Source organism: Letharia columbiana (assembly GCF_014066305.1).
Source record: "Letharia columbiana isolate WasteWater2 chromosome Unknown Sc0000045_s0, whole genome shotgun sequence".
NCBI classification, from domain to species: Eukaryota; Fungi; Ascomycota; class Lecanoromycetes; order Lecanorales; family Parmeliaceae; genus Letharia; species Letharia columbiana.
Window position 1 is genome coordinate 308080 of NW_023501089.1, and position 22750 is coordinate 330829.

General features: G+C 50.7%; 9 protein-coding genes across 9 annotated transcripts; 2 read left to right on the top strand and 7 right to left on the bottom strand.

Annotated features, from left to right (window-relative positions):
• Window positions 1-402: 402 nt before the first annotated feature.
• HO173_010085 (uncharacterized protein) lies at window positions 403-1590 on the bottom strand (the record flags this gene model as incomplete). Its single annotated transcript, XM_037311971.1, has 1 exon — window positions 403-1590. The coding sequence occupies one exon, from the start codon at window positions 1588-1590 to the stop codon at window positions 403-405; it is 1188 nt and encodes a 395-aa protein (XP_037161215.1).
• Window positions 1591-6920: 5330 nt separating this feature from the next.
• HO173_010086 (uncharacterized protein) lies at window positions 6921-8001 on the top strand (the record flags this gene model as incomplete). The annotated part of the gene is made up of 3 exons (XM_037311972.1): window positions 6921-6983; window positions 7037-7369; window positions 7444-8001. The coding sequence occupies 3 exons, from the start codon at window positions 6921-6923 to the stop codon at window positions 7999-8001; spliced, it is 954 nt and encodes a 317-aa protein (XP_037161216.1).
• A 148-nt stretch (window positions 8002-8149) lies between these two features.
• Window positions 8150-9057, bottom strand: HO173_010087 (uncharacterized protein; the record flags this gene model as incomplete). Its single annotated transcript, XM_037311973.1, has 2 exons — window positions 8150-8907; window positions 8961-9057. 2 exons carry the CDS (start codon window positions 9055-9057, stop codon window positions 8150-8152), a joined length of 855 nt encoding a protein of 284 aa, XP_037161217.1.
• Window positions 9058-10088: 1031 nt separating this feature from the next.
• Window positions 10089-11795, top strand: HO173_010088 (uncharacterized protein; the record flags this gene model as incomplete). Its single annotated transcript, XM_037311974.1, has 4 exons — window positions 10089-11015; window positions 11064-11417; window positions 11468-11561; window positions 11611-11795. The coding sequence occupies 4 exons, from the start codon at window positions 10089-10091 to the stop codon at window positions 11793-11795; spliced, it is 1560 nt and encodes a 519-aa protein (XP_037161218.1).
• Window positions 11796-12664: 869 nt separating this feature from the next.
• Window positions 12665-13522, bottom strand: HO173_010089 (uncharacterized protein; the record flags this gene model as incomplete). Its single annotated transcript, XM_037311975.1, has 3 exons — window positions 12665-12916; window positions 13225-13415; window positions 13492-13522. 3 exons carry the CDS (start codon window positions 13520-13522, stop codon window positions 12665-12667), a joined length of 474 nt encoding a protein of 157 aa, XP_037161219.1.
• A 208-nt stretch (window positions 13523-13730) lies between these two features.
• HO173_010090 (uncharacterized protein) lies at window positions 13731-14141 on the bottom strand (the record flags this gene model as incomplete). The annotated part of the gene is made up of 1 exon (XM_037311976.1): window positions 13731-14141. One exon carries the CDS (start codon window positions 14139-14141, stop codon window positions 13731-13733), a length of 411 nt encoding a protein of 136 aa, XP_037161220.1.
• Window positions 14142-15256: 1115 nt separating this feature from the next.
• HO173_010091 (uncharacterized protein) lies at window positions 15257-15808 on the bottom strand (the record flags this gene model as incomplete). Its single annotated transcript, XM_037311977.1, has 2 exons — window positions 15257-15584; window positions 15714-15808. The coding sequence occupies 2 exons, from the start codon at window positions 15806-15808 to the stop codon at window positions 15257-15259; spliced, it is 423 nt and encodes a 140-aa protein (XP_037161221.1).
• Window positions 15809-19153: 3345 nt separating this feature from the next.
• On the bottom strand, window positions 19154-20524 carry HO173_010092 (uncharacterized protein; the record flags this gene model as incomplete). Its single annotated transcript, XM_037311978.1, has 1 exon — window positions 19154-20524. One exon carries the CDS (start codon window positions 20522-20524, stop codon window positions 19154-19156), a length of 1371 nt encoding a protein of 456 aa, XP_037161222.1.
• Window positions 20525-20646: 122 nt separating this feature from the next.
• HO173_010093 (uncharacterized protein) lies at window positions 20647-21239 on the bottom strand (the record flags this gene model as incomplete). The annotated part of the gene is made up of 2 exons (XM_037311979.1): window positions 20647-20826; window positions 20880-21239. The coding sequence occupies 2 exons, from the start codon at window positions 21237-21239 to the stop codon at window positions 20647-20649; spliced, it is 540 nt and encodes a 179-aa protein (XP_037161223.1).
• Window positions 21240-22750: the final 1511 nt, after the last annotated feature.

Here is a 22750-nt window from a genome sequence, read left to right on the forward strand (position 1 = left end):
ATTCGAAGAGGCTAAGGAGAAAGAGTTACTTTATTGATAGTTGATGTTTGAAAACGAAAAAGAGGGGGCGGCGGAAAGGGGGGGGAAGCGCATGAGGATGAGGATGGGATTTTTTCTACTCTAGTCTTTCCTTTTCTTCTTCTTTCTTTTCTCTTGTTCTTTGAAATCGAGACCGAGAAGATGAAGACGGCTGTAACTTGATTCTATAGTATGGTTCTAATTTGATGAGGTGGTCTGGGAAGGACAGAATGCGACCACCAACGCCTAGCTGAGCCGTTGGACTGGAAAAACAATGAAGCCCTGCCCTCTCTCGCTCGCTCGATGCCGCAGATCTTCAACGCTATCAGCTTCCGAAGATATCCCCAAATGGATCTTTCTAATCTTCGTTTCCGAAACTGACCCTCACGATCTCAGTGCCTCGTGGTTCACCCTCAGCCTTTTTCTCAGATACGTGACCAATTCGCCAAAAGGCTTCGGCTCGCCGCGGCCGCCTTGACCATTGCCGCTGCCCCAATCGTGGGGAGAGCAGAATCGCCTCTCAAACAGCTCGATCAGGGTGCCAATTTTACCAAGCTCGATGCGCAGCAAACTGGCCTTCAAGATTTGCTCGTCGCGCTGGTCGAGCTGGTAGGAGCCTAGGCTCAGACGGACGCGCTGTGGCGGGGGTAGCAGTTGCGACTGGAGCTCGCGGTTGGCGCTCGATGGGTTGCTAGGGGTGGAGGCCGCGCTGAGGGAGTCTGTGGGGGAGTCGTCGGAGCCGGGGACATTTTTGCCATAGCTGTTGGGGAGAGGGATGTCGTAGATGGTGATCATTTGGTTGATGAGGGCAATGATTGTAAGCATGAGGATGGTGTCGTCCGTGTGAGATCGGTTGGGGCAGTTCAGCGTCGATGTGCAAAGCGCAATGATGTTTTTGTTCTCGGAGAGGGATTTATCGAAGGGGTTGTGGGAGTCGCGGCTCGAGAGCCAGCACTCGGACAATTTAGCGAGGATTCTTTGGTGACAGGAGCACATCTGGCCGGATGGCGGTGAGTTATAGTTGGATTGATGGGTGTAGGTTGAGTCGAGACCTGTAGGACGGTTCTTATAGCGCTGGTCTGGGAAAAGCTGGTCTCCATGGCCTGGACTGATGCCGTTCTCTGCGTAAACGTGGGACAGAATCATCATTGGGTCATCAGCTTCACCAGTGTCAGCGAAGTTGGGCTGATCGCCGACGTCGGAAAAGTTTGTGGCCCATCCGTCAATGATGGAGGCGTCGAAGGCTGTTTCGGGCAGAGGCGGCATCATGGGATGGGGCACGATTGAGGTCGGAAACATCATTGGGGTAGGGGGCACGGTGGGTTGAGAGCCATCGCTGCGATCTTCATTGAAGTTGCTGCTCCCCACGTTCCTGGAACTCTCCGCTCTTCCCTTTGCGGAGCGTAAGGAAACGCTGTATACACAGTCTCCGTTGCGGGCCTCGCAGCGCGCACATCTGGGTCTTGTCTTGGAGCACTTGACCTTGGCGATGTTGCAGGCGTCGCAGGAATGTCTGAGCTGCGCCGTTGGGGAGCGATGTCGACGGTGTTGGGGCTGGATTTGGTAGCTCATGGTCCTGGTCTCCCACTAACCAGGTCTAAAGCTATGGGGGCCATCTTTGGGTAGTCGGGCGGGAGGTCTCTACGCACCCTTTGCCAAGGTACTTTTCCATACTTCCCGGAAGCATTAAATTCTGACACGCATATTAGAATAATCAAGCAATTAACGCGGCTTCGATACATACTTTTTCGCTACGATGGTGGAGGTGAAGGTAACCTCTCCTTGTGCTCCGAAGACAGGAGCACACACCACCACCAAGATTTGTAACAGCCTCAGCAAGCTAAAAGGTGAGGGTTATGACTGCAGGGAAAGTATTTGTCGGCACACCGCCCTGCACCACATCGCTTTTGCAAACCCTTTATATCCACTCATGATCTCATCGAGATCTCGCGCTGGAATGATGACTGCAGGCGATGAACGCGCATCCGGGCGAGAACGGATCGTCGCGCGGGGAGGATTATCTGACATGTAATCAGTTGAGTGAGCCGGGCATTATAAGAGTCCGACGAGTCCGACTACTTTGAAAGAGTTCTGCAGAATGTGATTTGCTTAATGTACCGTACTTCAACAATTGAACAATCATAGGTGTGACTCGTGAGATCTGCAGAATAAAGTACGCGTACAACTGCCAAGCTTGTCATGCATAGCCGAGTAGTGGCGGGATATGACGATATGCTTATATAAGCGGTTGAGCGCAAATCGTGCCATTTGCTCGCAGCGGTGAGCAAACTTTAATGCATACAACACAAACAGAAATTGCCCAGGAGAAGAACGCCCCTCAGGTGCTATCTTGCGCTGCCGTTGGTGACAATAGAGCACGAGATGCTGCGATTTAATTTCGTCCGTCTGACTGCACGTATGTTATAAGCTTACTGTTGAAATGAAGCTATTTGCCTCGCTTCATTTCACAGATTCGCGAATCGTCCCGTTGGATCCATCAGCTTTGTATGGCAGCGCTGTAAATGCGGAGGGGCGGATCTGAAATAAAAATACCAGCCATTGGCGTTGACGGAGACTAATACGGTAAGACAGTATTGTTGCACGAACAGTAGGTCAGGGCTGGATATGCAGTAGTCGCTGAGCTGAGGGCCGTGTTTAAAGCAGACTCAGTATCCTAAGAGGTCAAACGAGATTCTAATATCAAAAAAATTCACGATGACAATCCTGGTCCCTTGCGAAAGGCCCACTGCGTGAGGGATACCTGAGTGATTGCATCATCTTCTCTCCAGATATTTGATCTCTAGAAATTCGATTCAGCATCTCGTGGGCAGAATCAACCATGTTGTGCGCAATTCATTGGATTGATTCCATGTCAGCCAAGTCTCATCAAAACGTCGTGCAGGCCGCTCGCAATCTGATTATTACCATTCATAACTCTCATGAAACAGCTTTCAACCTTACCATGTCTTCGTGTGCACAAGCTGCCGCCCAGGCCGCGGCACGCATGTGTACCTACTCTTAATACATACGACGAGATCGACGCGCCTACCATGACAGCTCCGCAGCTTGCGGAGAGCACTGGCTCGACTGCGTAGCCGATCATCCGCGTCATGAGAGTACTGCTGGTCAACGGTGTCTTCTCGGAGCCTACGGCTGGATGCTACACTCGGACAATGCTAAGTCATGCTTCGTGAGGCCTCCACTCAGCACATTTAGGTGAGTGACAACCTCGCGGAAGTTTCGAGGATATGAAGGTCTTGCCAGACTTTCTCGCAAGCCTCAACCTTCGTGACCCTGCCGGGCGAAGGTCAGACCCTTTGCTCTCGCAATACCGGAAAAACGCTACGCTCGATTACTGGGAACGGCTAGAGAAGGACCCGGGCATAAGAGCTCCGTCAGAAGATCGTCTTGTTGGATGTGGCTTTTTGCAGCCACAATCTATCAAAGGAGCTCTGTGTTACGTATTCCGACAGGATCAACTGCAGTTGTTGGTCGAGGGGGCGCCGCGAGTGCGGGTCGAAGGAGACGGGGGTGGGAGGTGGTGGAGGGGGCGGATGGTACGTTGTTGATGGTGGCATTGTAGTTTGGGAAGGACAAATGGAGATAAGGAGGTAAAGTCATAATGTTTTCTTATACAAATAGTGATTCGAATTATACGATCACACTCGAAGAGTTGTGGTCAGATATCTCAACTTCAGATCCTTCTGTTCTGTGCCCCCAATATTTGGACCTTCTTCGATGACCATCTCGGTCAAATGTTAACTGAATAGCAACGCCTATCTACGCATAGATCGTGCATGAGTTTAGAGACCATCGATCAGCATGACAGTAAAGAGAATGCGGTCTTTAAGTCTGCTTTGTATCGCAGGATGTATGGAAATTACCACTGCAAAGTGCTTGGCCTGGAGCTGTGATATCTACCCACCATACGCATCTTGACGGGCATGTATGTTGAATTGAGCCTTGCTTGATACATTCTACCAACTAGTTTCTTCACCTTTTCTTCTTCTTCTACAGGTTTCTCGAAGGAAAGTGCGCTCAGTAGTCTGGACAATGCGACCTATCACCAGATGAAGAGAAGCCTAAACCCTCAATTTACAGCTTCGATAGATGACCCACGGTTCGCTGGAACTCCCTAGCCTAAACCAGGCGTCCTGAAACCCTGCTTTGAATCCGCCTCGGACTCCCATGACCACTTCTTGACTAGTACATGTTCGAGCTTGCCGGAGATCGAGTCAATGACGAATTTCAACAAGGAGAGGCAAGAACTTCCATCCATGTAGGGAACCTCCTGGCGCAGAGTGAAGGTTGTTGGATTTGGGATGAGGGCAGATGAAGAATTCGCCATTCGTGCTCTGTTCCAGCCTGCAGATTCGTAAATTTGGTGCACTTCCAACTTACATCAGTGATCTTAATATACCTAGCAAAACTTTATTCGCGTAAAGGGATGGGTAATGAATTGTGGTCGAAACTCCCTCATCTCTTCGCTCCATGTCCGCCGAGAGTGTTTAGCTTGGATCCCCTACTTTAGTGAGCGGAGATGAAGCCTGGTAGGTCTTGTTGAAATCCTCGGGGTTTTTGAGCGTAGTAGTGTCGCGGAGACCGGTCGTTCTTTCCCATTTAGAAATGGAGATGGAGCCGTCGCCTGAAGGGACGAAGACACTTGTTCACGAGAGGTCTAAAAGCTCAGGTTGCAAAGACCAGACATGGCGACTAATAGTAGGTTGGATACCTTCAGGAACTTGGACGAATAGCAGAAGCTTAAGTTCACAAACAACAACTACGAGGAGCCCCAGCGAGTCCTGCAAGCAATGGCCAAGCAGAAAGGGAAGCCCGCCACCATGAAACACTTCAAAGTGAGCCTCGACTACTACCTTCTCTGTCAGACTCTAATGTGTCGTTGAAGATGGAAGTCCGACGGCTATTCTACCTCTATGCCACGCTTCTCCGCTTACCCTCATGCCATTGCTACCTGGGTAACCTCCCGCCCGAGCTGCGCTGGCAGCATTGCCGTTGTCCAATCCCCTCATTTGCGAAAACTCGGCCTTTGTGACAGATGCTAGGGAAACCTGGCGTATGCCATCATCTCACTTATCGTCCAGAAGGATCGAGGCTAAGTACGTGTCTAGGATGACTCGGTCTTTCATCGACGTAGTCCTCCAGCCAATGGGTGTTCAACACAATTAAAGCCCACTTGGACGAGCCAACGTCCCTAGAAGTGCCCATCAGCTTCGATGCTAGTGCATGTGAGCTGGAATGGGGAACAACTCAATGGCATACATCATCTGATACAAGGGATGTGCCATCCGTGGATTATGCTCTCTGTCTCACCGGTACGGTAAAATTTCACGTGTGTGACTTATTCCACCTATTTGACGAGGCCGAACTTATGAGCAAGCTCTATGAGTGCTAGAAAGAGCCGTTTGAGAAGCTAAAAATCTAAAAGGTGTGATACATACAGTTCCTCCTCATTCTCGCTTTTGGAAAGGCTTTTCTTGAACGGCCCACGAACACATCAAGGATCTAGCCTTTTCACTCAAGCTATGAACCTGCTTCCCAATACCGAGGCCTTGTATTATGAGCCTATCTCGGCTATTGAGATCCTATGTAGGGTGTCACAATATCTTCAGTCCGTGGATATCAGGCTCGCCCTGCTCACAGCCATGTAAGAATCTGACCAATGTCTTCCTTTCTGGCATACTGATCACTACTGATTGAACACACCATGAAAGATCGGACAGGCATTAGGAATCGCATTGACCGTGGGCCTGCACAGTGAAATATCAGTAGACAATTCCCGTCCGAAGGATCTAGAAAGGGGTCGGAATTCATGGTGGACGGTCTATATTCTTGACCGGAAGTTTTCGTCATTGATAGGCGATCCGCCATCAATTGACCAAGATGAAACAGTTCAACTTCCTTCCCAAAGAGCCTGTGATCATACAGCAGCTCTTTTGAGTATTCACGTGGAGCTGTCTCGACCGATTGCGCAGGTCATTCACAGTGAGCCTTCCTAGGGATCGAACTCTTGAAGCATTTTTTGCTGGTGTTACCCATAGCCGTATACGCTGCAGATGGTGGCATGGACACTACCATCTTGCGAATTACCCCACTGTTACTAATGAGCATGGCTGGCATAGCCGAAAAGCTTCAAGATACGTCTCGAATTAGACTCAATTGGCCTAATCAGAATACTTGTTACCCAGCTCCGATGGACTCTTTCGCTCAGGCACTGGGACCTTAAAATAGCAGAGGAGGCAAGGATGATATCTCCATCGACCAGTGGCCATGGAATGATACGGGGTTAGGAATGAGCACCTGATCCGTCTGTCATACGATATGGCGTGATGGGCAGCACGATCTTCAGCTATGCTGCTCACACGCTGTGGGTCTCCTCGTGTGGTAGACCACGTAGATCAACGTTTTGCGGCGTTTGACTTTGCAGAGTGGGCATGTACACGTCACTGCTGCGCTGCTTTAAAGTGACGTAACTGCTTCTGTGGCTGTAAGCTTCATCTGCATGACAATCTTCCACTTCTCTGGCTCTATACAGCGTGGCATAGATGATCTCACCCAGAGACGGGTACTCTGGACATCATCAGTCTTGTTCGCTGCATTATTGAATTCGGTTATGTTTGTTTGCGAAATGGTTGACTTGTCTATATGGGAAGGGTTGAGCTGGGTTTAAAACTTGCTTGTTTTTTTTGTGTTGAATGGGGGCGTCGTTCTTGTCCTCTTTGTCTATTCTTTTTTTTTTTTTTTTTGAATGAGAACGAGGGAAGATGTTCGGAAGATTTTAGGGAAGCTAGCAATTCGGGCTAGCGCCTGTCTCCGGCCTCGGCAGTAAACAAGCATCACGTCTCCCAGCTTGCGCCGTGTAGCATCTCTTAATTACCACCAACATGACAGACCCAAATAGACAAGCTGACGCGCTGCTCACCGAGCACTTTCAATACACACCTCTGGTGCACCTTCGCTCCCTTACTGCCCAGTTGACGCCCGCTAATCCGACTTCCAGTCTCTCATCGACGACATAATCAACGCCGTAAACACCATCATCTACCAAGCAATCGAAGCCTTAGAGAACGGCCTCCTCTCGATACCCCCGAAGCAGCTGGGCTTTGCGCGCCATCAGAGCCCCTCCACCATATCGATACCTGACACTGATGGCGACGGCAATGTCGAATACCCTGAAGCGACAACCGAGCTCGAGAATGGCGTACATCAGCTTGAGACGCTACTGGAATCTACAGTCGACAAGTCGTTTGATAAGTTTGAGATTTACACCTTGAGGAACATCCTGACTATTCCCGATGATTTGTCGCCGTGGATGCGGTTGGCGCATTATGAAGTATGCCAATCGCTTTTCGAGCCCTACCCTACCAGGTGTTGCAGAATCATGTGGCTAACACTCACTTTTCCAAGGACATCCAGCTTCCGATCTCGTCTTCCGCCCCAACGCCGGAATCCATCCTCCTCCTTCGGCGCAAACTCCAGGAGACCCGCAAGTTGAACCTCGCGCTCCGCTCTACACACGCCCGGAACGCAACGCTCATTTCCCAACTCAATACCTTGCTCTCCCCTCCCACCGCCGCAGATGGTCCCTCACTCGCGTTCCTCACATCCCACACCAACCCCGCGGCTCAGTCTCTCAATCTCTCGTTCTCGCCCTCGTCTAAAGACACGACGCCCCTTACGACAAATGCGCAGTTCGCTACATCTCAATTGCCTGCGCTGAAGAAACTAGTGGCGGAACTGCGGCCCAAGATGCAGGAAGTCAGAGAGGGGCCAGGTGGTAAAGTGGATTGGGATGGGGAGAGAGAAAAGAGGAGGGCGTATATTGAAAGTGGGGTCAGGAGGCATGTAGGGGTTGGGAGAGAGAATGGGGAAGCTGTGGGAGGTGAAATAAGGGCGAGGGACGAGGTAGAGGGGTTGGAGGCTGTGGTCGGAGCTCTGGGGCAAGGGTCGAGGATGGAAGAATAGGAAGGCTCGTCGGCTTCTTGTTGGCTATTGGGGATGGGAGATACCCTTGTGAATGCAACAAATGATGGAGTCCTGGCATCTGCACTAGTGGCTTGATCGTTACAACATGGGTATCATGACAGCAACACTCAATTCTCGACATGAGTAACTACCCGTCCGAACCAAGCCTCTTCCTCCGCTTTGCAATGTTCGATTGTAGTGGTGCGGTCTGTTTCCCCGTCATATTCTCGCGACCACTGTTGTCATCCCCGTCAACATCAGCTGGAATCTTCCGCTTCACCACACCCATCTGCTTAGCGAAAGGCCTCTCAGCCTTCGGTCTAGCTGCCTTGGAAGGCTTGGTACCCTTTGCTCCACCGTTCCTCATGGGAGGCTGCTCAAGCTTTTCGCATGCTGTAGTACCTGCCCCAATCGCGTTCTCCTCTCCCTCCGGTCTGACAATCGTGATATCCAACTCTCCAGCCTCCAACACTGCCTTTGTTTTTTGCCATTCGACACCGAACCGTCCACTGTTGATCCGCACAGCATAGCAACTTCCCACTTCTTGCCTCCCGTCTTCATCCGATCCTCTTATTTCTGCGATTTGATTTGCTAGGTCAGCGAGGGCTTTTTGCGTGTTTTCTAGTATTTCCTTAGCTGGCGAGACCTTTTTCCCGTAGTCCAGCGAGGTAAAGAGGCAGGCAATATAGTGAGGCGTCTTGGACGCTTGCTGCTCTTCGGTGGCGGTGGGAGGGGGGACAAGAAGGGTAGTGCCGACGAGATTGGCTTGGTGTTGTTTGACGGAGAGTTTGGAGCCCGTAGGTGGCGAGAGGCAGTGTGCGTTATATTTGCGGAAGGCATAAGGGTACTTTTGTTTGAAGGCGACGGCCACACCGGAGCCCCAGGCACCATGGGCGTTGCAAGCGTCTGTGAATGGTTGTCAGGGAGGCCCATATCTGGTGGGGGTTATTGTAACCTACGGATGAGTATGCTCCTAGGGGGCGCTGAGAAAACATTGCCGACTTCTTCGGTGATGATGGCCATAGGATTGACACCGAGCAGTGGTACGATAGCCATTAGAAGGTGTGGATTATGGTGGATTGGTAGTCTTGATGGTTGTTTTTGGGTGAAGAATGCCCAGGGCCGAGATTGACGCCAAGGCCGAATGCCCACGGCGACTGCAGGACTTCAATCATTTTCGTTTCCACTGCAGGCTTTGTCTCTTCAGTAGCCAACTTTTGGGGGCTTTCAGCGAGCATCCTGCTAAATCTTACGGTTCATAGCCTCTATGATGGCAATGATGAAGACCACGTTCGAAGAGAGTTTGAGATGCTACGAGTCCACGGCTACGGCGCGTTTTAGCGTATTCAAAAACGTCTGGAATGCTTGGCACCGGAGATCTTTTCACACCACACACCCAAATTCGTACTGTAGCATAGAAATCTCTCCGCAAAATCATTCAAATCAAGTAGCCACATCGCAAATAGTCGCATTTAATCAATTTTGAAGCTATATAACCTCAGCTATACCTCCCAAACGCACCAATAACGCAGCAGCCACCGAACCGCCGCCGTCGCCGCCCTCAGTCGCCGTCGCAGCAGGAACTCCTCCCCACAACTACTGAAATAGCCTCTGCTCAAGAGGCTCAGAAACAGATAATTGAGGGGCTGAGGAATATGCTAAGTCTTCAGTATAGCTTCATTTTTCATTTGACCCGGACCTATACTAACGATAGCAGTGTTATTGAATAATTTTGCGGAGAGATTTCTATGCTGTACAGTACGAATTTGGGTGTGTGGTGTGAAAGATCTCCGGTGCCAAGCATTCAGACGTTTTTGAATACGCTAGTTCCCGCTAAAGCTTTCCCCGCGGGCCTCTCGTTCTGTGTTGCCTTTTTCGCTCAAGTCTCTCTTCCATTTCTCGTCGTTGACTGGCCAATGCTACTGTTACTCTGTCATCCGGCATGGAGGTGCATGTATGCCGTCATGAAGCGCCGGAGATACCTCTGGATGCATTCCAACAGACCGTTGTTTCCCAACGATTAAATTTCTCCTTCCCACGCCCTTTCTCATTTCTACCAGGTCTTGTAACCACTGTAGCTTACGGAGATGGCTACCTCTGACACCAAGGGTTACGGCGACGACAATGACAACAAGCTCGCCCAACATGTGTCTGATGCCTCGCTCGTAGATGTCCCAACAATCACAGGGACCAGGAGAGAGCCTCCAGAGCTCGTCAAGAACCTGTCACTGGAAGAGCGACAGCATCTGGAGACAGCATTGGTCCGAAAGATCGACTTGAGACTCCTACCAATGCTCATTCTCATGTACATCATGAATTACCTTGACCGGAACAACATCGCATCAGCCCGTTTGGCAGGCTTGCAAGATCCACACTCTAAGGGAGGATTGGATCTTACGAGCACGCAGTATCTGACAGCGCTCAGTATTCTCTTCGTGGGGTATTTGCTCATGCAAATTCCCTCAAATTTGTTCCTAAACAAGATTGGAAAGCCTGCGTTATACCTACCAACGGTCATGATTATCTGGGGTGTCATATCCGCTGCTACAGCAGGAGCTCAAAGCTACGGTGGCTTGATCGCCATCAGGTTCTTCCTTGGATTCGTGGAGGCTGCCTATTTCCCTGGATGCCTGTTCTTCTTGTCCTCCTGGTACACAAGAAAAGAGCTAGGGTTTCGGACAGCTATGCTATACTCTGGGGCTCTGCTTTCTGGAGCATTTTCTGGCTTGATAGCTGCAGGTATTAAGAATGGCTTGGATGGAGCACGAGGTCTCCGTGCTTGGCGCTGGCTATTCATCATTGAGGGTGTTATTACCATCTTTTTTGCGTTTTGCTCATACTTTGCGCTGCCGAACTTTCCCCGAACGACGAGCTGGCTAACTGAGGAAGAGCGTCAATTGGCCATCTGGCGTCTGGAGGAGGACATTGGGGAAGATGACTGGATTGACTCGAGTCAACAGACATTCTTCCACGGGATGAATCTCGCATTTCAGGATATCAAAACGTGGATTCTGGTGAGCTTACCCAGGCAGTGTTTTTCTGTTACACTAACACCTTCCCAGATGGTTTTACTTTTTGGTTTTGTTGCCTCAGGGACTGTTACAAACCTCTTCCCTACAGTGGTTGCGACCCTGGGCTACTCAGATGTCGACTCCTTGCTCCTCACGGTTCCTCCCTACATACTGGCTGTCGTTACATCCTTCTGCAACGCCTGGCATGCCGACAAGACGGGGGAGAGATACTTCCACATCACGTTGCCGCTGTATTTCGCCGTCATCGCATTTATCATTGCTGCGACCACTACAACAATTGGGCCAAGATACTTTGCTATGATGCTCATGCCTGCTGGGGTGTATACGGGCTACGGGGTGGCTTTAGGGTGGATCTCTAATACACTGCCCCGTCCTCCTGCGAAGGTTGTCTACATTTCCTGCCCTCGGAAAAGCCATACTGACACTTGCCCCAGCGTGCCGCTGCTCTCGCAGCCATCAATGCTGTCTCCAACTGCTCCTCAATCTACGCTTCCTACATGTATCCAGAGTCAGCGGGACCGCGCTACAGTACGTTTCTCACAATTTCAAGGAAAGACCGGGTACTAATACGAACCAGTCGTTGCTATGAGCGTCAATTGCGTGATGGCTTTGATGGCCATCTGCATGGCTACCCTGCTCCGTTTTATTCTCGTGGGGCTGAACAAGAAGCTAGACCGAGGTGAGCCTGTCGAAGGCGCTGTCGCTGTTGGAGAAGGGGTACCAGGAGAGGCCAGTCGGAGGGGCTTTCGGTTTGTTCTTTAGTAGACATTGCATCACGGACTTCATGGTAATGCTTCTCGCGTATACGGTACCACTTCTATGTAGGCATCGGATCTGCTACTCGATATTCTCATTCTTACAGATGCGCACCACTCTTAGGGCGAATGACTGACACTCGGGTTCCTCCTTAATATGTCTCCCTTGGAGCTTCGAGTGCCATGCATGCTATTGAGTGAAGCATGGAGCCCGTAACTGCACCCCTGTCCAGCATGATTGCTTTCTTGGCGTTGACAAGAACAAACGAAACACCTGCCAACTCTACAACTTCACAATTTGGAATTGAAGTGCTCTCTCAGCCAGCTCCGCACGTGAATACTCTAGAAATACTCGATCAGACAATTTTCTATCACAGAGATCCTCTTTAGTCAGAACTATCAATAGAGCCGCTACCAATACTTGAAGGACCCAGGGGAAGTGGGCTATTCTGTCACCCGGAAGGCATTCCAGGCGTCTGTTTCGTATTCCGCAAGGTCAGCTATCAATACGTACACTCAACTGTGATGGCGATTTTGAAATCCACTTCCCGACAGTGCACTCTCAGAATCCTTAAGCCGATGAAGGAAGATAATCCGGGATCAATGTCAAGAGAGTTTGATCCTGGCTGCCCGTTGGATCCGTAGAAACCAATGGTTTTATCCTTGCCTCACGTCGGAATTTCTATCCTTTGGATTTGACAACGAGGGAAGGCATTCGATGGAGCAACCATACTGCGTGCACTGAAGCCTCCTGCTGATAGCAGAATGAGAGGCAGCACCGGGGTGCTAGTTACTTTCTAAGACAATGAGCGCCTGCACCAGATAGAGTGTTATTGCTAACAGAATAGAAGGCTGTTTCAACCCACGATTTCCTACTCAGCTCGCTTGACCAAGCATACTAGTACCTTTCCCTTTTATCTTCAGACACATCAGGACTCCTTCACCAGGGGGCCCTCCAGCAGCCTGGCCGTCATCAATGGCTGATTCCACACTGTAGTCCTTGAAAAGGGCCGCGCTCACCGCGCAGAATTGAGCCTTTGCGAAACGCTTGCCCATACAAGCTCGGGGGCCACCGGAGAAGGCTACGTGTGAGCCGGGCGTGGGGCTGAAGGTGGTGGTGCCTTTGCCCTTGCTCAGTCAATGGGAGCGATCGAAGGATGGCACGGGATATGGTGGCCCGTCGCCAGCAGTGGGCACAGCAGCGGGCCAGTATTTCGGATTCCGGTGTGTTGCACTGGTGTTCATCAGGATCAGGGTGTCGGCAGGAATGGTGTAACCGCTGCTGTTGATGGGGAAAGAGTGTGGTATCTCTCTTGTGGTTTTGGGGAAAATTGGTAGAAGGGTGTAGAGGCGCAGAGTCTCGTTCATGGTGGCCTCCACGTATCCATCAAGAACCTGTGATAGATCTGCGCCAAAGGACCAGTGGCTGAACAAACGGTCACCGAGGATTTTGTCTTGCCGAGATCGGCTCGCAACGCCTTTTGGATATCGGGACGGCAGGCGAGAAGAGTTACGACATCCTTGAGAGTGTTGGCGCTTGTTTGGTACCTAGCCTTGATGAAGACGAAGATGTTTCCGAACACTGCACCTGGAGAGGTTTGTGGACTTTTGATTCCGTGGACGCGGCCTGACCAGCTTGAACGAAGGATTCAGCCAAGACGATCAGTGGTAAAAACATGAGCTTCAAACTAACCAGTACTCACCGCGGATGGATCCTTTGCTCCTTTGAGCCATGTTGTTGGAGGCTATGCGAAGTCTCGTCCCGCATTTCCTTCATGGATTTTAACCACTCGCTATATGACGCTTTGGCGTCTTTGTGTGCGTCTAGAAGAGATATTTATATCTATCTTGTTGGCAGAGAACGCGCCTTGCATTTTTATCATTCTTACTGAGAACAGATGGCGGCACGATGAAGAGAGTTGGGGTGTTGTCGATCATTAAGCTAATAACTTCTCATACGGTGTCCCTCAGGCGGATTGTGTCGAGATCCAACAGCTTCTGTCCATCCCCTTTGCCGATCAAAGCACACGAAGCCTATCACCTGTAGGGCCAACCTTGTCACTTCTTCGTTTGGCTGCAGGATAGGAGCTTGCATACTGTCCCATCGCTTGAGCAGCGCTGCCGCTTGCCCCAGAGCTTCGGTCCAGGTGGAGCCGTGAGTTCGATCGTTAAAGGTTGGCGCCGCGATCTGCCTGAATCGGTGGGACTCGTCTCCTTCGATAACGGGTTTTACAAAGTCATGACTCCGTCTAGAAAGTTTGAAGAATCGTCTCGGAATCGCAGGCCCACAGGATGTTCCCACTAGCAGACACCATGATGAACGTGTCGCTGCCTTGCCGAGCAAACGGCCCATAACCTTCGTGCCATACGCGGCCGAAGAGTGACAATCTACGGACTGTGATCAGTTGGGGCAGCTCTGAAAAAGTACGAAGGTAGCGTTACGGCACCCAGCTGACGGTCCACAGGCTCTATTTCAGGAAGTTCCAAAGCAACGAAGAAATGACTGGACTCGCGCTTTTCTGGCCATTCTAGCTAAACGCTGTTCTTCACGAAGGTCTACGCCTATGCCCTACGATTCAAAATGGCATGAGACGAGAGGTGCCAAAAGGGAAGGGCAGTAGTTGCAGGACACTCCTTGCCTTAAGAAACCGTGGTGTCGATCCCGCAATGGTCATCATTCCAAGCCACAGACAACTCTCATTCGCCTACATTTATTTGCTCCTGAACGTTGGCTGAAGGACCCGCTGGCTCCCAAAAAAGCAAAGATCGAAAGCACGTTTTTCAGCCCTTCTCTCTCGGCCGCACAACTGTCCTGGCAGGAGTCTCGCCTACCTAGAGATACGTCTGATCTTGGCAAAGGGTTTTTTTTAAGCACACACATCTTTCCCAACCTACACCGATTGGCTTCTGATGGTGACTCAGCGATGGGAACTTAGGCGTTGGCGATCCCACCCGTTGCTACGTTGGACGCATGCGATCATCGCAGGTCTCAGAGTCCAAAGATGAGGTCCGCTTGCCTTGGATTTGTAAGGCTGCTTCTCGTGGCTGTGGGGAATTGCTGCAGGCGGCGCTTCCACGCTCCCAGCTGGTGGTTCTAAACACCGGCGAAAGGTTGCGAGTTGGTGGAGAGGATGGTTTGACCCAACGTGAGGAGCTACCCTTCTTACTTGCTAATTCACGAGAGGGGGAACCGTGCTAGTAAGATTTCCACTGAACCGGAACATTGGTCGTGGTAATGGCGTCCACTGCTCGGTAGATCACGATGCTATGGAAGGACGAGTAGGGCATGTAACACATTTCAATTTTTTTCCCCCAAGCAAAGAGTACAGAAGCCTTGGTTTCTCGGCTTTATCTCGTTATCAAAAAACACACGCTCGCTACCACGAAGAGACATCAGTCCTCGCTCCCTGTATCCTTCTCTTACTCTCTCGAAAAGCTCCCATCAGCCAACTCCCTCCACCCTCGGTCCTACGAGCAATATTCAATCACATCCACAAATCCCCCATTATTCGTATTACAAATCTCATACACCCCATACTCGGAGTCAGGCCCGCTGGTCGCGCTCGGTGGGTTCGTAGCGGGCACACATTTCAGCGCCCGCGTACCACCGTCGCTCACGCCCGTCGGCAGCGACCCCGGGTAGCCGGTGTAGGGCTCGCAGCCCGTGAATGTGATGTCCGGGTGGCCCGAGATGGTGAGGTTCTGGTTGCAGTTGTTGAAGCCTTGGGGGAGGAAGCCGAAGCGGGTGCCATCGTTGCAAGGGTCGCTGTCGGAGAAGAAGGCGATGTATGTGCCTCTGGGGTGGTCATCTGGTGGTCAGTATTGCGTCTGCGAGGTTGTATGTTGACTCTGCGGAGACACGTTTTGAGAGTATGGGAGTGGGGAGATGATGGTTGTTTGGAAGGAAATGACGCGGAAGACGTACTGTTGGCCGGAGGAGGAATCGGTGGCGAGGTAGATTGTTTGTAGGGCAATTGTAAGGGGCAGGAGGGAGAGGAGGGAGAAGGAAAAAAAGTGCATCTTGATTGAAGGCCTGCGGTAGTATTTCGGGGGAGTATGACACAGAGACTTTCCGCTTTAAGATATCTTATCGTTCAAACTGGATCTTGGAAAAGGCCAACCCTGGGTACTTATGCTTGTCTCGTTTCATTTGTCCTCATTCGTCACTGCCTCAATTTTCCGCCAAATATTGTCTTGGCAGCTTCGCGCTCCCGAAACGAGAATTTGTGGCGTCTTAGATGCAAGTAGCGTGGGGGCCGGAAAGTTGCAGCCAATCTTGCAACGCGGCCGCCGCAAGTAGCGTACACTACAGGATTCGTGACATCGTGAAACATCTGATAGACGATTGCTGTATATCACCTCCCCGACAATGCGTATATCGAATGAGAATTTCAGATTTCGCTCATAGCTTCGACGTTTATTCTCGGTAGACTTGCAAGACGATTCAGCCAAGAGGCGCAAGAAACCACGAGGTGGTTCCAGCAAAGAGACCCTTCGTGTAAACAGCAACCAAGTATTCTGCGCCTCAGGTACACGACATCTTTCAACAAACATGAAAACAGAATCTCTACTTCCACAACCCTGCTCCAAAGCCATCGCAGGGCTGCTATCACCATTAGTCACAGTCGAGACAACTCCATGCACATCTTTACAATTCCCTTCGCCATTAGGCTCCAGCCTGTTCACGTCAAAAGTCGCCCGGTAGCATGTATTATTCGAACTCTGAAAGCGCTTGGAACTTGAACACGATGCAGTCCTCGAACAGGTAGGCAAAGACGCCAAGGCTATCGTAATCACGTAGAGCGGTGTTGCGAAGCTTGTTGAATTCGATTTTATTTTGGGTTGAGACGTAGACTGAAGAGAATTTTGTGGAATCGCTAGTGGGCAAGGGAATCATTACGTGGGCCGTGAAGCAAGAAGTATTAAAGCGTGGAGGAATGGGAAAGGATGGAGATTGAATTACCGTCCCGGTACTATTGAGATGGTCAGCTGTACAAGCTCTGTCAAAATACTCGAATTAGGTTCCGGACTTGTCTCCTTTCTTCACAGCCAAGGACCCTCCTGCGGCGGCTGCTACAACTGCGAGCATCGCAACGGAAGCGAGTGCGACGCTCAGAACAATGGCTGTAGAGCGACGCCCGCGTACACGCCTGATTTGCGAGGAGGGCGGCCTTGGGGCGCGTGATGTCTGCGAAGTGTCTAGTTGATGCTCCGAGTACCTATACTTGTAGTTTTCCAAGTCGTATAGTGGATGGTCCGGGTAGTTATGCTCTTCTTCTTCTTCTTCTTCTTCTTCTTCTTCTTCTTCTTGGGGGTAAGGAACTGGCAGATGTAAGCGTTTGTCGAGCTCCAGGCCACTCATAGCTGTATCGAAAGCAGTCCACGTATTTGGCGAGTAGTAAACGACAACAACGCCGAGATGAAGGAAAGAGGCACATTTTCATCATAGAGGAAGCAGTATTTGCGAGACGAAGGATTAAAGGATTGCAGGAAGTCACTGTCGATCTCCGTGGTGACATCAAGAAAGTATGCATTACGGAGCTGAGAAGCAGCTCCAAGGCGGCGCAGAAAGGATCAGCCGCGTTCGCTACGGTCGTTTCAGTTGGACAGCGGTGCGAACGATTTGTTTCACTTGCAAGAGTAACATGGGATATTTTAGAGCACGTGAGAAATCCCAGCGATTTTTGTGTAAAAACTGTCGGCATACAGGCTTGCTTCCTCAATGGCTTAGGCTCTCAGCCTCACTACCACATTCCAACAAATTTGTTAAGGAAATGAACCCTGGGTAAGACCTCGCTGAGGTATGTTGAGCTCGCAGACAACATGAAGAAGCAAATCGGCGGGTTGCACCTAGCCTCAAGCTCGAACTTAACATGTAGCCGCTCTTCACGGGCAGCAAGCACGAAAATGGCAATAACTTGAAACAAGTCCTGGGTGCCTTTTCCGCCATCCCACAAACTCAGTGTTGTGTATGGAATGGAGAGCTCGGCCCCGGACGTAAGCGGTGAGCATGAATAGAGAATACCAATCCATTTCGCCAAGCTTCAGGGCCATCCACTGAAGCCCGTTTTGGATGACCAGCCCTCCCCCATAATGAGATGGAGATATGGGAAGTCGGATCATAGAAAACCCATGAGAATAAGGCTGAAACGCCATCGGACCAGCTGATGACCGGGCGTGTGTGTGTGTTGGCGAGCGACCGAGTGAGTGCCAAGAACAGGTGTCTGTCTTAGATCCTCGATATCGAGATAGCCGCCGGGAGATGGGCGATCGGGACGGGCACAGATGGATCTGTGCGTAAGGTAACTTGCCATAGCGACGTACCTATAAGAGACAACCAGCCTGGAATTGATAATGAGCCAGAGCGCTAGTATCAGTCGAGATGATTCATTGGATAAGTATTATAATTACAGTATCCGGAGAGTTGATGCAGCGCAGGAACGTATCATGTTCCGTCATCACAACCATTCAGCTGGTCCAGACCATTGCAGTTGCCTGGTGCGCTTTCCCAACACGTGACGGCGACACAGAGGCATTGTGGATACCTTACATCAGTGGACGGACCTTGGGAGTTTCGAGTCTAAACCACAATGACAATGACAATACCGAGTGATTAAAGTAAAGTACTTTACTGTAGCGTTCGGGTGGCGCCAGCGCTTATAAGCTTTCTACCGGGAGAGGGTCCACGCAACCCCAGAGCAAGCATCCCCAGGAGCCGGGATGAGAAATCGAGACCCACCAAAACTCCGACCTCTTATAGGGTATCATGGACCCACACGGAGGTCTACCTGGCCCTCTAAACCGGCTTCCTACAAAACCTTTGCCCAGCATCGTGCTTTGAGCGCTTAGGTCGTAAACTTCGAACATGGACTTCGCTATGTTGTATGAGACCAGCGAGCTAACGTCGATCGCAACCACGGTACTGATAGCTGTTTGAAGGCGCACAAGCTAAATGTATTGATATGGATGGGGTCTTCGGCAATGCCTCGATGTCTTCGGTATGACAAGCTCCGACCGCGAAGTAGCGGAAATGAGGTCGCCCCTTCCGAGTGCGCTATCTGATACTCTTCACCTTCCGTTGTTCGGGAGGAACCTCGTGATATAGATTCCCGAGGCGGAAAACAAAATAAGCCGCTATAGCGATGATGGTTGGTAGCAAGGCACCGACGCCAGTGTTGTAGCCGATAAATTATTAGTCGATAAATGTAGAGACATTGTGTTAAAGGAGGTCGGGATTCAACGAGGTCACAGATAGCGGAAGATACGGAAATGATACAAGAAGCGTAGAATAGCTCAAAAGTTATGTAGACAGGCATTATATACAATTATGATCCCCGACTGCCATGAGCGGTTCGCCAATTGAGATCAAACAAGATAGGAGAATATGGCCGCCAGCAATAAAAGCGCAAGACTGACCATACCATTTTCGCCAATCCTGGCAGTACCAGCACCGTTATCGTTAGTACTCGTCACAGTCTTGACCTGCGCTCCCAGCATCGCAGAGTAGTCCGGCCCCATCTTATAACCCGGCCCCCGCGTATCGTTCCCCAAAATGTCTGCTGCGATCTTCTCTGCTAGCGCATATATCGTACTTTGTGGATGGCCCGGCGGCAAAAATGGAAAAGAACTCGCATCGACCACTCTTAGATTCTGCGTTCCGTAGACTCTCGCTTGGCTGTCGAGGACAGCCATCGAATCGTTTCGCGCGCCCATCTTGCATGTGGCAGCCGCGTGGTATACTTGGATGATGCTCTTCTGGATGTATGCCAAGATATCAGCGTCCGAAGTGACGTTGGCGCCTGGAAGAGCTTCCACGCCGTTCGTCAGGCCTTGACTGGTGAGATAGGACCATATTTCGCGTTGGCGATGCACAGACTGGATGGCTAATTCTATGTCGGTGGGGTCCGTGAGCCAATTGGGGTTGATGAGGGGTGGGTCGAGCATTGATGCGCTTTGCAGACTAACATTCCCTCGCGAGAGAGGCGAGACGATGGCGGTGTTGATGGTGGCGTAGTTGGAGCCATCTCGGGGATCGGCGGTTTGCCGGTCTTCTTGGTAGCCTAGGTATGCGCTTACGGGGAGCCATTCTAGCTCCGGCCAATCTGAAGGGAAGTTTGCTGCGAGGGCGGAAAGGGACGCGTTACTTAATTTCGAGCGGTACGGCTGGGGTAGATCCTCGAAGCCATAGTAGCTGGCACCGAAAATGGAAAGGGGGCCTGTTGCCTTTTGTTGGAAGAGTTTGACTCCAGCAGCAGCGAGGGTTGCATTGTTTAATGCGGCGGAAGCGGTGTTCACATTGACGCGATAGTCTGTGCCGAACAGGGTGTGATCCCACATGTTTTGGCCTACACCCGGTAGATCTTTGAGGACTGGTATGCCGAATTGTGAAAGAGTAGCCTTGGGGCCGATGCCGGACACCATGAGAAGCTGCGGCGATTGGAAGACACCGCCAGACACTATTACTTCCTTCCGTGCGCTTAGAGTGTAATTGACCGCAGGTATGCCATACGGTCCAGCTGTAGTAATCAAGACTCCGGTGGCCGTGTTGTTAGAGCTGAATAGGATGCGCTGCGCGAAGCTGTTTTTGTATACGGTGGGCGAGGTCCCGTTCTGCAACGCTGCTTGCAAGAAACTGGACTCGGACGAGGAACGGTATGCATTTCGTGGGTCAATCGTCAACGTTGCGTAGGCGGAACCCATCAAAGATCCACTGTTTAAGCCATTTAACGCCTTCATTCCAACAGCCTCGAACCCTTTTTGAGCCCACGTGCCAAAGGGGTCGATTGGGCGCCGTGTAATTGCAAGACTTCATGTAGTAAGGGAGGAAGTTATCCCAGGTGTAGCTTTGATCGCCGACCTCATCGGCCCATTTTTGCAGTGAACCGACGGTAGGTCTGATTGTTCAATGTCAGAGATGCCTGGCAAGGTCCATGAATACCATTGGTATTGACTGACCTGTGGTAAAGCAAGTAGTTTCGAGCAGAAGAACCACCTAGAGTCTTTCCACGCGCATAATGGATGTTGCGATTGGCTGCTCCCTGCGAAAGAGCATCAGTCATCACCTTTCTCTTCCTCATTGCAGTCAACCCACCGCTTGTGGTACTGTATGAAAACCCCAATCGACCAATGGCTGATAATTTGTCGGGGCAGCTCCAGTATAAAAATTGGCATATCCAGGCGTAACGCTGAGGTTTCCATTGTCTATCTCGTAGAAGCCTCCAGCCTCAATTACAGCGACGCTGACGCTAGAATCTTCCGCCAATCGTGTGGCTATTGCCAATCCACCTGTGCCACCCCCAACTACAACGTAGTCGAAGGTCGCATTCGCGCCAGGAAGGCCAAAGGAGCTTCCTAGAAGAAAGCCAAGCTGTCCATCGGAGAACAGATTGTCGTATCCTAGGGCCGCTGGAAGGAGGAAGAGGAGGATAGAGAGGTTGTGCCGGAGATGCATTGTCGTGACCTGCAACGGCGGCCGGAGGGAGGATGTTTCGAGGAGGGGGAGGATGACGGATAGGATTCTGAGGCTGAGATGGCGATGAAGATAGACATTGTTGCCGATCGCGACAGCCGGGGGTTAGTGCCTCAGGAACGACCCTCTTCAGGATTCAGGCCCTATCCTAAGCCTGAACTCTAGTAGCAACCAGCTGTAGAGTACATCAACAGTAGCGTGCATCAAATGTTGGAATGAAGTTTGCCGTTGGTGAGGATCACGTGCATGCCGCGCATTGCAGCCGAGCTGCGGCTAGTTGAAATCGACTAGGGTCTCGCGGGTGCCAGAAATATCCGCACACGCCAAGAAGTCTCTCCACCTTGTCAGCTGAGAGAACTCGATGATTATTCTCTTCAAGGATAAACTTTTGCGGAGCGATCTATTTGTATTGATGAGGTCCTTCAATTATCTCGCAAGAACCTTCAGCTAGGGCTCTTAATTGTGAAATTATCATCGACTTTTCAATTTTTAGATGTGCGGTATTTTGACCCGCGGGGGTGTGCTTGCCGATGTTTTGGATATCTTTTCGTTGGGTGAGGTACCAACTTGGAAACAAACGCTCTTGTTATTGACGCCATTAAAGGATTCTGAGAGTAAGGCCAGCCGCTAGGAAGTAAGCATGATTGTGTTGTACATATTGCTAAAACCTCCGACCTCGCGACCCCCCATTGAGGCTTTCCCATAGTAAAGCTGGACACAGAGCCCCTGATTGTTGGGCCTTTCCTTTTTTATATAAGGCTGCCCTTGGATCTCCAGGCGAGATCAATCATCATCCATCGGCGCATCGCAGGTCCCAGCTCCCGAGTAAGCCTCATTAGCGTGCATGGATATATGCTTTGCCTAAGCCATATGGAAATCTCATTATACTGGGTGATTATTGTTATTCAGGTATGCAAGCTTCTTTCAAATACATGTCACACACTTATGGACGCTGGAGCTAGGGGACGAGGTAATTGCATGGCACGATTACTTAGAATACAGACGAGAATCTGGCAACTCCAGCCTGGCAGGGCAGATTATGCGGACTGGGAGCTAAAAACAAGAAACGTGCAAACTCGGTTCGTTGATATTGAGCTTGGCTTATTTCAGGTCTGAACGAAGTCAACGTACTCTAGTGTGTTCGTCTAGTTTCCCAAGAGAAGAAAACTTGGGGCAGACACGACATCGCCTCTGGACACTTGTTATACATAATATTCTGTCGCCACGTCTACTATAACGCTCCTTGGCAACCATTTCATTGCAAGCAGAAACTGCTTCCCATTTCGTCCCAGATCCAGCCCAGACGACCAGTCCTGGACAAATAACACGTTCCATTCTTTCAATAATGGTGTTCGGACCCAGTTGAATCTATATAGATTTCGCGGACCTCTTTCCGGATCTCTAGCGGGCGTTTTAAGTGTGAGAAAGGGTCGTGTTCTGAAATCTCCTATCGATCTCCCAGCCATAGGGTTCGAGGAGAGCCGCCGCGGCCT